Source organism: Heptranchias perlo, chromosome 12 (genome assembly GCF_035084215.1).
Source record: "Heptranchias perlo isolate sHepPer1 chromosome 12, sHepPer1.hap1, whole genome shotgun sequence".
NCBI lineage: Eukaryota > Metazoa > Chordata > Chondrichthyes > Hexanchiformes > Hexanchidae > Heptranchias > Heptranchias perlo.
In genome coordinates, this window is record NC_090336.1 from 27826794 (window position 1) to 27843716 (window position 16923).

General features: G+C 44.0%; 1 protein-coding gene across 1 annotated transcript in view; it reads left to right on the plus strand.

Moving 5' to 3' along the window:
- The first annotated feature begins 7804 nt into the window (after positions 1 to 7804).
- ctsd (cathepsin D) overlaps positions 7805 to 16923 on the plus strand; it is a 33468-nt gene continuing 24349 nt past the window's right edge. The window contains exon 1 of the mRNA XM_067993852.1: positions 7805 to 7965. Within this exon, the coding sequence (XP_067849953.1) occupies positions 7886 to 7965 (80 nt within the window). The 5' untranslated portion in view covers positions 7805 to 7885. The remainder of the gene's footprint in view (positions 7966 to 16923) is intronic.

Sequence of the window (16923 nt, forward strand, 5' to 3'; positions counted from 1 at the left end):
TCGCACAGACTAGTCAAGCAACAGCCTGACATAGCCATACTCATAGAATCATACCTTTCAGCCAACGTCCCAGACTCTTCCATCACCATCCCTGGGTATGTCCTGTCCCACCGGCAGGACAGACCGACCAGAGGTGGTGGTACAGTGATATACAGTCAGGAGGGAGTGGCCCTGGGAGTCCTCAACATTGACTCTGGACCCCATGAAATCTCATGGCATCAGGTCAAACATGGGCAAGGAAACCTCCTGCTGATTATCACCTACCACCCTCCCTCAGCTGATGAATCAGTCCTCCTCCATGTTGAACACCACTTGCAGGAAGCACTGAGGGTAGCAAGGGCACAAAATGTACTCTGGGTGGGGGACTTCAATATCCATCACCAAAAGTGGCTCAGTAGCACCACGACTGACCGAGCTGGCCGAGTCCTGAAGGACATAGCTGCCAGACTGGGCCTGCGGCAGGTGGTGAGCGAACCAACACGAGGGAAAGACTTACTTGACCTCGTCCTCACCAATCTACCTGTCGCAAATGCATCTGTCCATGACAGTATTGGTAGGAGTGACCACCGCACAGTCCTTGTGGTGGTGAAGTCCCGTCTTCGCACTGAGAACACCATCCAACGTGTTGTGTGGCACTACCACCGTGCTTAATGGGATAGATTCAGAACAGATCTAGCAGCTCAAAACTGGGCATCCATGAGGCGCTGTGGGCCATCAGCAGCAGCAGAATTGTATTCCAGCACAATCTGTAACCTCATGGCCCGGCATATTCCTCACGACCATTACCAACAAGCCAGGGGATCAACCCTGGTTCAATGAGGAGTGTAGAAGAGCATGCCAGGAGCAGCACCAGGCGCACCTAAAAATGAGGTGCCAACCTGAGTGAAGCTACAACTCAGGACCACATGCATGCTAAACAGTGGAAGCAACATGCTATAGACAGAGCTAAGCGATTCCACAACCAACGGATCAGATCAAAGCTCTGCAGTCCTGCCACATCCAGTCGTGAATGGTGGCGGACAATTAAACAACTAACGGGAGGAGGAAGCTCTGTAAACATCCCCATGCTCAATGATGGCGGAGTCCAGCACGTGAGTGCAAAAGACAAGGCTGAAGCGTTTGCAACCATCTTCAGCCAGAATTGCCGAGTAGATGATCCATCTCGGCCTCCTCCCGATATCCCCACCATCACAGAAGCCCGTCTTCAGCCAATTCGATTCACCCCACCTGATATCAAGAAACGGCTGAGTGCACTGAATACAGCAAAGGCTATGGGCCCCAACAACATCCCGGCTGTAGTGCCGAAAATTTATGCTCCAGAACTAGCTGCGCCTCGAGCCAAACTGTTCCAGTACAGCTACAACACTGGCATCTACCTGACAATGTGGAAAATTGCCCAGGTATGTCCTGTCGACAAAAAGCAGGACAAATCCAATCCGGCCAATTACCGCCCCATCAGATAACTCTCAATCATCAGCAAAGTGATGGAAGGTGTCGTCGGCAGTGCTATCAAGCGGCACTTACTTACCAATAAACTGCTCACCGATGCTCAGTTTGGATTCCGCCAGGACCACTCGGCTCCAGACCTCATTACAGCCTTGGTCCAAACATGGATAAAAGAGCTGAATTCCAGAGATGTGGTGAGAGTGACTGCCCTTGACATCAAGGCAGCATTTGCTGAGGTGAGAGTGTGGCACCAAGGAGCCCTAGTAAAATTGAAGTCAATGGGAATCAGGGGGAAAACTCACCAGTGGCTGGAGTCATACCTAGCACAAAGGAAGATGGTAGTGGTTGTTGGAGGCCAATCATCTCAGCCCCAGGGCATTGCTGCAGGAGTTCCTCAGGGCAGTGTCCTCCGCCCAACCATCTTCAGCTGCTTCATCAATGACCTTCCCTCCATCATAAGGTCAGAAATGGGGATGTTCGCTGATGACTGCACAGTGTTCAATTCCATTCGCAACCCCTGAGATAATGAAGCAGTCTGACCTGTACAACATTCAGGCTTGGGCTGATAAGTGGCAAGTAACATTCGTGTCAGACAAGTGCCAGGCAATGACATCTCCAAAAAGAGAGGGTCTAACCACCTCCCCTTGACATTCAACGGCATTACCATCGCCAAATCCCCCACCATCAACATCCTGGGGGTCACCATTGACCAGAAACTTAACTGGACCAGCCATATAAATACTGTGGCTACAAGAGCAGGTCAGAGGCTGGGTATTCTGCGGCGAGTGACTCACCTCCTGACTCCCCAAAGTCTTTTCACCATCTACAAGGCACAAGTCACTTGCCTGGATGAGTGCAGCTCCAACAACACTCAAGAAGTTCGACACCATCCAGGACAAAGCAGCCCGCTTGATTGGCACCCCATCCACCACCCTAAACATTCACTCCCTTCACCACAGGCGCACTGTGGCTGCAGTGTGCACCATCCACAGGATGCACTGCAGCAACTCACCAAGGCTTCTTCAACATCATCTCCCAAACCCGCGACCTCTACCACCTAGAAGGTCAAGAGCAGCAGGCACATGGGAACAACACCACCTGTACGTTTCCCTCCAAGTCACACACCATCCCGACTTGGAAATATATCGCCGTTCCTTCATCGTCACTGGGTCAAAATCCTGGAACTCCCTTCCTAACAGCACTGTGGGAGAAACTTCACCACACGGACTGCGGCGATTCAAAAAGGCGGCTCACCACCACCTTCTCGAGGGCAATTAGGGATGGGCAATAAATGCCGGCCTTGCCAGCGACGCCCACATCCCATGAATGAATAAAAAAAACACCAATGGGGAACAGTGTAATATTGAAGATACTCAATTTCACAACAGCACTAGATCATACCATGACACAGTTGGGCTCACGTTATTACTTCCAGTTCCCAATCTTAGCCTTGGCTGCAAAGAAAAGCCCAAGTGCTTCCCCAAATAGTGGGAATTGGATGAGGCACAGCTGAACCCCTCCCTGTAACTACGGTTATCATATTTTGCCGAGTGCATATGTAGACAGCATAGCTGGGAGCAGGGTAAGATCACGGTTTGATATTTTCCTGTTGATGAAAGTTCTTAGTTTACATACACCAGCAAAAATGCAATTAAGCATTTTTAGTTGATCTTTCACAGACTCTGGCTCTGATCTACTATTCCACCTCTACAGTTTTGATAATTAGCTTTGAGTCTGGGAGACCAGCAGGGGCCAGGCTGCCAGCATTTTTATAAAAAACTGTTTGTCAGTTTGATAATGGGAAGATGTAGTTTTTATGTACAGCTGATGGGACCTTGATTAGATAATCTAAATAAACCAATCAGAAGTTTAAAAACTCATTGTGTTAGATGAAGGATAGAGGAACACTAAATTATCTAACAATTTCTATATCTAGCAGGCCGCTCCGTCATAGCATATAATTAAGGTTCTGTTGTAAACGAACTTTTGATCCTGGAAATTGTGCAATCCATTTTGAGGGGACAGTAAATTAAGACCCAAAGGGAACAGCGGGGCTATTTAATTAAGGTAATGGATCTTCCTGGGATCCATTACCATTGGTCTTTCAATTGTTGGGGTTTTCACAAAACCCTGCATTCATCAGGTTTTGGTCTCACTTGCCCACAACGTTGTACAGTGAGATAAAGGATGCAGTCATAAAAAGCAGCTGCCAACCACCCCCCACCCCCCGCGCCCCCACCTTCCCCGGAATGCTATTTCTTGGAAAGTCAGCTATGGGACGGAAAACATGGTGGAACCAGGTTCCGCCCCAAATTACAATACCCCTGCCAGAATCATGCCACAGTTGCATCATCCCCCCACCAACCCCTGGCTCTGGAATTTCTCCCCTTTGGTGTCCAGTTTACATTTTAGAAATTTCCAGACTGCCTGTTGAAATCTTGGACTGTTTGGTGAAACAACAGGTAGGTGGCAACGCCATATGTATCTCCCTTGATTTTGTTACAGGATGATATTGGCTGAGCCCTTGATCAGGCTGTTTGGAGCAGAATGAGGTGCAATGCAGGCATGTCTGAATTAGAAGTGGAAAAAATAAATGAGGTGGAGAACTAAAAAGGCCCCAGTTTCATTGAAATGGCAACATTTTGAGGGAAAAGGAGTTTGAAACACAAATAAAATGCAGAAAGTGGCAAAACAGCTTGCGAACCTCTGGATTATTTTGTCATTTACGAAGTTGCTTCCTGACTTGTTCAGTCAGATGATGCCACAGCCCAGCTCTGTTCTTTGTGCTTCTTCTATTGGGTGCTAGAGTCTTGGTTGCTGCCCCTCAAAGCACAGAGGAGACTCAGTGTGCATTTTAAAGATCTGAGTCGGTGGGTTTGCAGACCTAAGCAGCCACATCACGGCACTGGCATTGCAACCGCAAAAGTCTGTTGCAACTTCAAACCGTACATGCTACTTAGATAATAAGGATAGCTGGGAACGAGTTACAAGGATGTAGCATGCTTTGGTTGATGTAATAAATCACAAGTGACCACAAGGCACGAACACCCTCCAAGACATGTTTTATTCTTTCTAATGTAGTCAGTTGCTATGAAGAGAACAATTGCTTTCCCACATTATACACAGTCCATGGGGGTCCTCATTTTTGCAATTCACACTTAATCGGTAATATTCTTTTTCAAATTTGCTGGATTATTTTGAAATGAAAGTATCGAACCTAATCTCCACGAAGGGTACTTAAAAAATATGAACAGCTACTACAATGGTTCAGGGGTAACTGCACCGCCTAGTGTCATAATGAGACATATAGACTAGATGTCTCTGGCTCAATCTGTGTTCTGTGTTAAGTTACTAGATCTTAGCCAGGTTAACAATTGGAGTGATACAATTAGCACTAGTGGCCCTGGTCTAGTGAGGGGGAAACATCAGCTGGAGTCGTCATTCTCAATCATTATCCAGTAACCTCTGTTAGAAAGTGCATGTGTATTTATGTTGGGTGAGAACAGGATTGGGCTCGGCTGTGATCAGTCAAAAAGCTTGTGGTCAGTATTCAGGTCACACATGAAGAACGGCCATTCAGGTGAGGTACCAGAAGACTGCTGCGTCTGTGGATTCATACCCAATCACAAGTTATCACCTTGAAGAGAGGAGGGAAGAAAAGGGATGAAAGTTCAACATTTTTTTAAATAAGGAGGATTCCATGCGCTGTGCCCCAAAGCATTAGTAACACAAACATGTTAACATAGAGCTCCTGCTGATGGCTCAGCAAATTATCCAGTGAGTAGGTGTCCTTTACAGACCAGGAAGGTGCCAGGTTTGATCCTTGATCTGTGCTGAGTTATCGGATCTCAGCCAAGGCAGCTGTAGAGTGCTAAAATTAGCTTTTAACATCATTGTGTTATGGAGGGGAAAATTGGCCAGGGTTCCCCCTCTGGATGCTTCCTGAAAGTGCGTGTGAGTGAATTTTGGGTGAGGACATAATCGTATTTGGCTGTGATGCCCACATAATGAAATGGCTGGGCAACATTGACTATTAAGGCTCAAACATGAAGACTGGCCACTTGGATGAATTATCAGAGGGAAACTGGTGTGCTTACAACCATACCCCAAACATGAGTCAACATCTTGAGGAGAGGAGACAAGAAAATTGGTGAAGAAAGTTGGAGAGAAAAAGAAAATAAAGAATATGCTGTTGCCGGGCTTTCTTCAAATGTAAAATTTTGATATGAAGTCATATGTTCATTGTTCAAGTCCACTTTGGCCTTTGATGCTGATGTTTGCAACCCCAGTTGGCTCTGACGATCCAACAAAAATCACAGAAACATTTTCAAAGCACTTGTGTGTGTGAGATGAATAACATTGTTCTTTGTGTAGGCTGTGTTTGGTGTTGGATTCATGTTCAGACCTGCCTAGTTCTGGTCTTTTGGAAGTTTAACTGGATGAAGAACAATTTAAATGAACTGGTGTCACCACACCAGGGACTTAACAAGCAGGCTTTGCTGAGTTCATGCTGCAACAGAGGCTGTATCTTATTTTGTATTGAGAAACCTAGGCGAAGGAACAAAGCCCAAAGTGTAGGACACCACCTAAGTTGACAAGATAAGGTAAATCAAGAAATAATGATTAGGTGTTCGATGGGCTGCAGAGAAACTCAATTCATGCTCCTAAACTCAAAGGCTAGAGCTATGCAGATCAGTGGATTTGACAAGGATGACCTTCTCCATGACAGTGTCTACCAACTCCGCCATCAAAGTGATATGGCCAGGCTGTCACTATTCTCCAAGATTCTAATTGAAGCAGCATCACAAAAATTGCCAATGCTTAAACCCAACCTCCACGTACAGAAGAGCTGCAGCAGCTGCACCTCAACATTCTGGATGAATCCAAAAACTGCACTGAATGTCAACCAGAAACCTTTATACAATTCTTTACCTGCCTGCAAAACTCTCTCCCAGACAACGGGTGTCCCCTGGAATACTGCTTCTTTTACATGGAGCACAAAATGTCTCACTCTTTGTCTTATCGAATCTTCCTGAGTTTAGTCTGGAAAGGTTGTTAAATTAAGTTTCAAAAGTTAAATTCAGAGATTTTGCTTTTTCTTTCAATTTTTCTGCAGTTCTTTTCCCTCTATTTTTCTCTCCAGTATTCTCCCCTTCCCTTTACCCTTTAAGATGTTGACTTCCTCACTGGGGTACAGTTCCAAGGATGATGATCATCCTGAGGTATCTCACCCACTTCTCATGTGAACCTTGATAGCAAGTACTGGCAGACAACCTAACTGCAGAACATCACAGCCAAGTCCAATCCTGTGCACACTTACAGCAGTAGTCAGTGTATAGTGATCAGGAGCTGGAACCATAGGCACAATGTATTTCAGCCACCTGTTGGTATTCTCTGCCTTGCTCCCTTTGCCTCACCCTCAAATTCAAAAATCTTCTCAAAACCCTTCTCTTTGACTGTACATTTGGTCCCCCAACCTATCACATTACCGTTTTTTTCTTTCGCTTGGTGACCATTATTTATTTTCCTCCTTAATGTGAAATACTTTAAAATGTCTTTCCGCACGTATATGGCGCTGTAGAAATGCAAGTTGTTCTCGATGCATCCCCAGCTATTTATACTTGTTGGTACATCTAGCAGGAACCCTGGCTAATTTTCCCTTCGCTGGAGTGCTGAGCTGTAACATTACTGCAGCTTCACTGACTGAGATCTGAGACAAACCAGGGATCAAATGTGGAATGTTCCTCGTCCTGTGACTCAGGTAGATACTTTACCTCTGTACCATTGGGCAGTTTAAATTTAAAGGCTTTATTCGACATGGCAAGCAAACCACAATCTCACCCTAACCTGACAAACTAATTTTAGTTCACCTGGCACAAGCAGTGATTTTACTGAATGTCGCTGTGTGCTTTAAACTCACCATAGAACATACAATGATACAATAGAGCACAAAAATAACATGCTTATAAAGCAAAATACTACAGATGCTGAAAATCTGAAACAAAAACAGAAAATGCTGGAAACAGTCGCTAGGTCAGGCAGCAACTGAGGGGAGAACAAACAAAATGAGGTTTTGGGTGTTGACCCTTCTTTGTGTTTTGACACAGATACTTGACCTGCTGAGTGGTTCCTGCATTTTCTGCTACAAAAAAAATAATACGTTTCAGAATTTTTTTTTTAAAAAAAGAGAGACATTTTTTGAGACATCACCACAAAGATTGCTGATGCTAATAACCCCGAGGACGAATGAGCAGCTGGTGAGTGGAAGGAGAGGGTTAATCGCGGACGTCAGGGGAATGTCTCATGTGCATGTGGTTGTATTTTCTATCACATCCTGAGTTGACGCACCGTTTTAAGGCGGGGCGAGCTGGCTTTTTCTGACTCGTTTTATTCGCGTTGACAGACATTGGGAGCTGTGGTAGACCTCCCGGTTGCTGTTATGAAGGTGGGAGCTTCGCTAGTGCAGCGCCTGCTGCTGCTGCTGTTGGCAACAATCGCTGTCTGCAATGGGCTCGTACGGTAAGAGGGGGCTGAAAGGAGGGCTTGTTGCTGAGATAGGCTGGGCGCTGTGATGACCAGGCTGTGTTTTTTTTTTCTGGGCCATCGTCTGGTCGCTGCTCTTTTTAAACAGCTTCAGCTGTCCTGATCCAAGGCTCTTCAGTAATGCAATCCGTAACAAGGGTGACTGGTTTATTAGAAGGTTAGCGCAATGGTCGGGAGGATTTTTCCAGGTTGCGCTTGCAATAAGTAGCATTTTATTTTAAAATTGTATTTTGTTGCACTTGTTTGTAGCTTGTGTGTGTCCATTTAACTTCTTATTGGTTTTTTTTATGTGCCCAGTATAACCAGCCCCCTATTTAATGTCTATGTAAACTGTTTTCCCACTGCTCGCTGAAATGTTACCTTTTCCTACCACCTGACAACCTTCATTGGGCTCTTTTTTTTTTGTTTTGTTTTTTTAAATGATCTGACATTTTGGTAGTTTTTCAATGCTGGATGAATAGTTGAATCCAGCAACTGGTACAGTTATACTTGTTTCTGAGGTTTATTCTGAATTGGCATTTTTTTTTATACATAAAGGAGTGACTGTTTTTAAAATGTTGTTTTTTTTTTCTCCCTACTTCTGGGGTTGCTGATTTGCTGGTGTACAATCCCATGTGAGCCAGCAGGCCTGTGGTGACTTGCCTCAGGTGGTATTTATGTTTCATGTCAGACCGTTATGTTGAATGACTGACTGACTGACTGTGCAAAGGACATCACGGCCAAGCCTTATCGTACTCTCACCTGATGTCCAATGTGGAGAAAAGCCCTGCTACTGAGTGTGGGATAATTGTGTTATGGAGAAATATTGACTATCCTGTCAGGAGAGGAGGGGGACAACCTCATCTGTTCCTCAGAAATTAAACAATATTTTAAAGAAAGATAAATCTAGAGCAGTACTTTAATTGTGACAGGGAATGGATTCAATTGATGAAAGGCAAACTGACAGGAAGCTCTTCAGAGTAATCAAAATTGGAATAGATTTCTGGGTAGGATGGTGAAGGTTGAAACTTTAATAAAATCACAAAGATGTGTGAAGACATTTATGATAGAAAGGGGGAGATAATTGATAAACTAATCAAATTTAGAGAAGATAAAACCCCATATATCTGTGCATACTAAAAGTTAGGGAGAAGATAGCAGAGGCACTTGCATATATCTAAAAATTAATTAGAAAAGGGAATAGTGCCAGAGGACTGGTGGACAACAAATGTTATTCCTATATTATAAAGTGATAGAACAAGTCCAGGGAATTATAGACCAGTTAGCTTAATGTTGATGTTAGGAAAGATAATGGAATCTTTACTCAAAGATGTAATAGAAAAACATCTAGAAAAAGAAAATATAATAACGAGTAGTCAGCATGGATTTCAGAAGGGACAGTTGTGCTTCACCAACTTTATTGGATTCTTTGAAGAAGTAAGAGTGTAGACAAGGGTAATGTAGATATAATTGCATTTTCAAAAGGCCTTTGATAAGGTACTGCTTTGTTGACTCATGACTAAGAGCATGTGGAGATAGGGACAGAATGGATGGAAAGTTGACCAGAAAACAGAGTAGGGATTAAGGGTAGCTACTTAGACTGGCAAAAGGTGGGAAGTGGTGTTCTACAGGGATTGGTGCTGGGACTGCTAATGATCACAATTTAGATTAACGATTTGGAATTGGAAGTACAATTTCAAAATTTGTGGATGACACCAAATAGGGGTGTGTAGTTAATACTAAGGAAGAATGTCCAAATGCAAGAAAACATAAATAAACTTGCAGAGTTGGTGTGTAATTGGCAAATGGATTTCAATATAGATAAGTGTGAGGTGGTGCATTTTGGTAGGAAGAATAAGGAGGCCACATACTGATTGGATGGATAATTGTCTAAATGGTGTGGAGGAGCAAAGGGATCTCTGGGTACAGATACACAAATCACTAAAAGTAGTGACACAGTTTAATAAGGCTGGAAAGACAGACAAACCAAGCACTGGGGTTGATTTCTAGAGGGATAGATTTGAAAAGCAGAGAAGTATGTTAAACTTGTATAGGTCCTTGGTTAGACCACATTTGGGTGTACTGTGCCCAGTTCTGGTCTCCATATTATGAAAAGGATATAGAAGCATTGGAGAAGGTGCAAAAAAGATTCACAAGGGTGATATCAGAACTGAGGATATCCTTATCAGGAAAGGCTGAGGGGTGACTTGATAGCAGTCTTTAAGATAACGAAAGGGTTTGATGAAGAGGATTTGTAGTGAACATGTTTCTACTTATGGGGGGGAAGGGTCCAAAACTAGAGGTCATAAATATAAGATAGTCACTAATAAATCCAATAGAGAATTCAGGAGAAACTTCTTTACCCAAAGAGTGGTAAGAATGTGGAACACACTACCACAAGAAGTAGTTGAGGCGAATAGTATAGGTACATTTAAGGGGAAGCTAGATAAGCACACAAGGGAGAAAGGAATAGAAGGGTATGCTAATAGGGTTAGATGAAGTAGGGAGGGAGGCTTGTGTGGAGCATAAACGCTGGCATAGACCAGTTGGGCCGAATGCCCTGTTTCTGTGCTGTAGACTTGATGTGAATCGACGTAGATGCTGTGGTCAATAGTTTGCTTTTTGGATAGTTGAGCCAAGGTGGGCAAAACAACTTTCCACATCTTATCTTGTGAATTATAAGATCTCTACAATTAATGAATGGACTGATAATAGTTAACTTGGTACATACCAGAGTTCCAAACCTGGTGCCTTGTGGTTTGAATGACATGGTGGGATTGAAGGAAAGAGAGATTTGCGTTTATATAATGCCTCAAAGTATTTTGCATTTTTTTGTTGGAGTACAGTGACTTGTGTAAGCAAACATTTTAGCAGCCACCCTGTGTAAAACATCCTACAACCAGCTATGATGTGATTTTTTTTTTGAGGGATGGATGTTGGTGAAGATATCAGGAAAATTTCCTGCTCTTCAAATAGTGCCCATATTTAATGCCCATCTGAAGATGACGATTCTGATGTATTAGTGGCACAGTAGCTTTGTACAAACAAATCTTGATGACGTGGCTTCACAGCAAGTGAATGCAATTTCCACTGACTGTAGTGCAAGAAATGTTTATCCTCTGGGCATTATTTTCAGTCCTGTTTATGTAGGTGTATTTCTTATTTTGTTCTTGGGATGTGGGTGACAATAGCAAGGCAGTATTTTTTTTTGTGTATCTCCAGTTGCATTGAAGTATTAAGTCAGCTATGTTGTGTGGGACTGAAGTCATATCTCGGCCAGACCGGGTAAGGGTGGCACATTCCCCTTCCTGAAGGATTTTTTTTACAATAATCTAGCTGCTTTTATGGTGCCAGCCTCAAATTACCAGATTTATTGAACTCAATTTTGCAACTTGCCACATTGAGATTTGAATTCATGACCTCGAGTTGGTGGTCCAGGATTACATAATCATCACAACATTTTGTAAAAAAAATGTTTATTGTCCTTTTTTTTATATTTCAAGGTTATAAATAAAGGAGTGGATTACAAAAAAGTAATACACCTAATTGATCCATAACTGCAAGTGTAAAACCCAAGTGCCTTGTTAATCCAATAAACTCCCAGATTGAATTATTGTCTATAATTTCTAATGGAAAAAGAAATGTTTTCAGGACTACTGAATTTTATCAGATGGTGGATTTTAAAAATATTTTAGTTCCTCAGTTGGCTTAAAAGGTTAATGCATCATGCAGTATGATGAGACAAACCATGTAGGCCAGAAACTCCAAGATCTGCTCTTGGATCTGTTGATTGAGGTAATCTCAGTCAGGATGGCAAGGGTGGGCACATTACAGTTGACCTGAGTACCTTTGTGGCTCATAATTACATTACAGAAGGAGGCCATTTGAACCACTGTGCCAATGATGTTGTTAGTTCTTTAATTGGAAATATCTACTCTCGTTCTATTTCCAGTCCCACATCCCCCTCTTTTTATATCCTTTCTTATCCAATTAAATGATGTTGTTATAGTTTCTCCCTCAATAGCTACTTGTGGTGAAACATTCCATGTACTAATAAACCTCTGGGGGAAATTTTTCTAACCCTTTTCATCATTCTACTGACTATCCTGTGTACATGTGCCTTGTTAGATATATTGTATGTGATTTACATTTTTTTGGGGGGTGGGGTGGAGAGGGAGGCAGCAACTGGTCCTAACTGGTTCCTGTGATGAAATTATGGGTGAGAGCTGCCAACACTAGTAGGGGGAGGAAATCACTTGTTTTTACTTTTTTGTTGGAGTAGCTCCTTATCACTGTGCAATACTTGAAGTGTAGGTTTTCTGTATGCATTTCAAATTGCTAATCCTTGCTGTGTTTTTGAGAATATGCTGTATAATTGCCTAATCACTCCTGGTTTCCTTTTCCAATGTACAATGAATTGCAAAAGTTTTTAATTTTAACAGTATAAAACCCACTTTATATGGAGATAATGATTCAAAATTGGTATAGGAAGCTATCAACACTCAGCTTTCAAAGCTGTGAAATAAAATTAAGTTGCTGTGCAGCAAATGCAAGACTTAATTCAGATTGTATAAATTTATTGGTATTCAGGTTCAGCTCAGCCTGGTTCTCGCTGCAGGCACCAGTCTTGTGTGGAGGTTTGTAGTGAACTTGAATTCCTTGGTTTGTCTCCAATGCACAAGGCCTAATCGGGGCGGGGGGGGGGGGGGGGGGGAAACGCACTAATTGAAAGAAGTCTTCCTGTTTGTCATTGAATGTGCCAGGAGCGCACAATATATTAAGTTGAATTGTCAGCATTGCCTTTGTACTGAGCACAAGACTGTACCCCTTACCATGATTAGCTCAAACTTCAGAAGTATCCTTTCCACTGAATTCATCAAATGACATTGATCATTCTAAAGCTAAATATGATAAGGTCCTTTAGCAAAGGTGTCATTCATTTTGATACGCTAGGAGCAAGGAGGCTAGGGTGGGTTCTTTAAGGAAGCCTCCTTGCCAAGAGATGGGGAAACTAGAGAGACTTGAGATATCGGGGCTCCTCCCACCAGATCAGAGAAGGCTAAAAGGCAATTTAAGAATTTTTTTTCAATTATGAAAGGTTTTGATAGTCTTTCCCTAATCACATGATTTCCTCTGGAGTTACTGACAAGCCATCAATTTAAAATTGCTCAGTGTATATTGTACAAAAGGTAATTCTCCTAAAAACAATGATACAACATTAAATGAAAATGTGCTGTCAATAAAATGGCTAATTGTTGCATAATCGAGTGCAGACTTGCTGATTAACATCGTGGATGGGCTTCCCTCCCCCATTTAAGAACACTGCAAGTGATCTAATGGCCCATGTAAACCTGTCCTTATCAAACATTCACGTAGCAGCTCTTCAAAGTCAAATTGGACAAATATCTTGAGGAAAAACATTAATTGCATCGTTGATTACAAATGCTGCTGCAGTAGGAAGGTAGATTAGTTGCACCTATGGTGTTTTCTGGCCTTGTGTTTCAAGGGGTCCGTGGCTCATTTCCCTGTAGCCAAAACTGCAGGGGCCGACAGTAGCAGCAGTAGCTAGTATCCATCTGATCAACTAATTCGGGACGCTTGAAATCGAGCTTTGGATTTTCTACTACTTGTGGCTCGGTTGCACAGTGGCTTAAACTATTGAGTCATTATGTCTCAACAGCCTGCAATAGGAAATGTGGAAAGCAAAAACAATGACCATGTACACAGAAGAAGCGAGTTTATGTTACACTCGTCTCTGCTGATGAGTGTGGTACAGTATACAATGAAGCACCTGCTCCATATCACTAACAGAATATGAAACTTGGAAGAGGTACTAGTGACTGTCACCTAGGGAGCTGTACCCTACTTTAGGAGGAGGAACAAAATGAGGTTTTTTAAAAGGACTGATTTTTGGTGGCTTTAAATTTCTGGCCTATTTTAAATCAGATTAACATTTTCATTTAGATGACATATTTTCTTACACTTTGCAGTAGAAATGTTTGAATTGCAGAAGCTTGTTAAGTTGTCATTAGTTGTAAGTCTATGTGGTAATTTGAAAGGAAGAGGGAAAGAGTTGGATTCCCTCAGGATCTTCAAGCATTGTAGTTTTCTGAATTGGATGAAACACTATCCCAGAAATGATCAGTGGTTTGGCAATTGAGAACAGATAATTGTACAGATTCCAGTTGTAAACTTCTGGCTATTGAGCAGTAAGATTGCGTTCCTTTTTTTGTCATTTGGGCCGTTTTTGATTTTTATTTTTCTCTAATTCGGTACATTGTATCAGAAATATTTTCTTTCACCCCCAGTGTTAACCTGTGCAATAATTTGCATGCTTTTTGGAATGAACTGAAGCTCACAAGTGTTGAAATTGTAGTACTATATCTTGGGTGCTTCAGAAAGCCTAAAGCTTTAATATTAACTGCTAAATAAGAATTTTTCGGAGTGCATTCTGTTTTTAATGCCATGTTTTAAATGCATTGCATCTTTATTCCATTTTTAAAATATTGGAGTGTTTTCTGTAGCTCTCAAAATTAACAAGAGAAGGCCATTCCAGCCTTAATACATCTGATCAGAAAGAAAAACACAGTGGGCTTCATTTTAGCACCCGCTATCGGGTGCGTTCCTGGCCGGGGGAGGGGCTCCAAAAATCGGGGAATCCCAGAGCGGGTCGAGAGCCTGGCTCCAACCCGCCTACTTCGGGGTTCCCCACAGAGGCGCTAACGTGCGCGCGCAGCCCCCGCATGTGGGATTCCCGCAGGCAATTAAAGCCAGCGGGGTGCCGCTTAACAGTATTTACTTAGGTATTTCAGGTCATTAACAGACCTGATTAAGGGAATATGCGAGGAGGGCTGGGATTTTAGAGACAACTGGGACAACTGCCTGTGGCAGCTGCAAAGGTCCATTTGACAGGTGGGGAGACCCTCACTTGTTGCAGGAGGCCACTCTCTCTTGGGACAAAGTTTGGCCGCCTCCACCACCCTCCTCCTGACAAGAAAATTCACCAACTTGCACACTTACCCCGGAGTCCAGAGACATGTACCTACCTTGCGGAGCCCCTCAGATGTACATCTTCCGGGTGATGACCTCGGAGGGCGAACAGCCTCGCTGGCCACGCCGTCCACCTCTGACACGTGGAGCTCCACGACAGAGTGCTGTGACACATCCACCTGCACAGCAGGAGGGAGGGCTACCGCAGAGCGAGATGTGTCGCAGAGGGCACTACCCTCTCCACAGGGTCCACAGACCGAAGCTCAGCTTCCTGGACCTCTCTGAGCAGCAGTGCACACGGAGGCTCAGTCACTCGACATGTAGTCGTGGACATCTGCAGCCTCCTTCATGCCGAGCTGCTCCCAGCTGGCCCGAGCACCATCTTCTTACCTGTCGCTGTCAAAGTCACCACTGCCCTCAACAACTTCTCCGCATCCTTCCAGGGTGCCACCAGGGACATCGCCGACGTCTCTGTCGTCTACACAAAAGAGCCCTGCAAATACACCTACACCCACTCTGCAGTGACACAATGGGTGGCATCAGTTGTGGGTCTTCATTGTGATCCTCAGGAAAGGGCATTATTGCACAAACCAGACTAGATTCGCAAAGATGTGGCAGTAGTGGTGCCAATATAATATGTAATGTGAGTTGGTCAGAAATTAAATAGAAGTAAAAACCATGACAAACCCTCAAACACCCTTGTGCATCCCCTTCATGCTCACGACACGTTTGCCTTACACTTCCTACTGCACATATGTGATGCATGCCCTGTGGCTGCAGCACAGGTAGTGGCAGGTTGAGTGAGGCTGACTGTGAAAGAGATGCATGAGAGGGTGTGTATGAGATAGAGCCATGAGATTGTATGAGGATTGGGTTGAGTGGTAGTGGTGGGATGAGTACTGACGAGGTGAGTAAGTGCAGGTAAGATGAGGTTTGAGTGGGTATGAGGGGTGATGTGACAGAGTAGTGTTGGCAGTGCAGAAGGAGATGTGGGGTGGGGGCGGTGATGTGGCAGACGGAGTGTACGGGAATGAGTCAGTGTTCTCACTTTGGCTGACCTATTTAGGTCATTGGAGCGCCTCCTGCACTGTATTCAGGTGGGCGATATGTTGGTGGTGCAGGTGACCTCCTCTGCCACCTCGAGCCAGGCCTTCGTGGTGGCAGAGGCAGGCCGCTTCCTCCCGCCCACCGGGTGGGGGGGGGGGGGTGGGGAGATCTCTGTCCTCCCCCCTCCTCCTCACCCCATCTAATGATACCTAGAGTGAGGCATCATTAAACTGGGAGCAGCCTTCCCCCTGGGCTGCTCCATGCTGTATTTTTTCCTATTTGTTGCAGCCTGTCAGTGGAGGACTGCCCCTTTAAATAGGGCTCCTCCAGCTGACAGACCTCACTGTGCATGCGCAGTCCGCCCGACGCGCAGATCAGCAGTGGGGAACCCGGAAGAACAGGTAAGTGGATCCAATTAGGCTGCGATCGCGCGCGGGACAGACTGATTTCACCGGGCGCGTTACCCACGCGCCCAATAGCCCCCCCCCGCCACGAACCCGCAGCCCTGGCAATATCGAGCCCAGTATTTCCCCACTCTTTGCCCAACCCCTACCCCCTCCTATCTATCATAGCACCAAACTGGCTGGTTTTTGCCTCCAGTATTCTACTTTGAAGTATATTACAAGTGTTGACTGATTGCTTTTTGTTAAACTTTTCCTAATGTCTCCTACATTTGCCTTCTAGTCCAACTTGAGGTAATGCTACAGATTTACTTTTTTTTTCTGTATCATTTTAATATCTTGTAGCTCTTGAAGTGTTACTGGTGAGTCAGAATGTTATGGGTTCAAGCTGCACAATCGATTTGAGCTTGTAATTTAACTTGACACTTCTGTGGCATACTTGAGGGATTGCTGCACTGTTGAAGATGCCACCTTGTCACGTAAAATGTTTTACCGAGGCCCCATCTGTCTGTTCAGT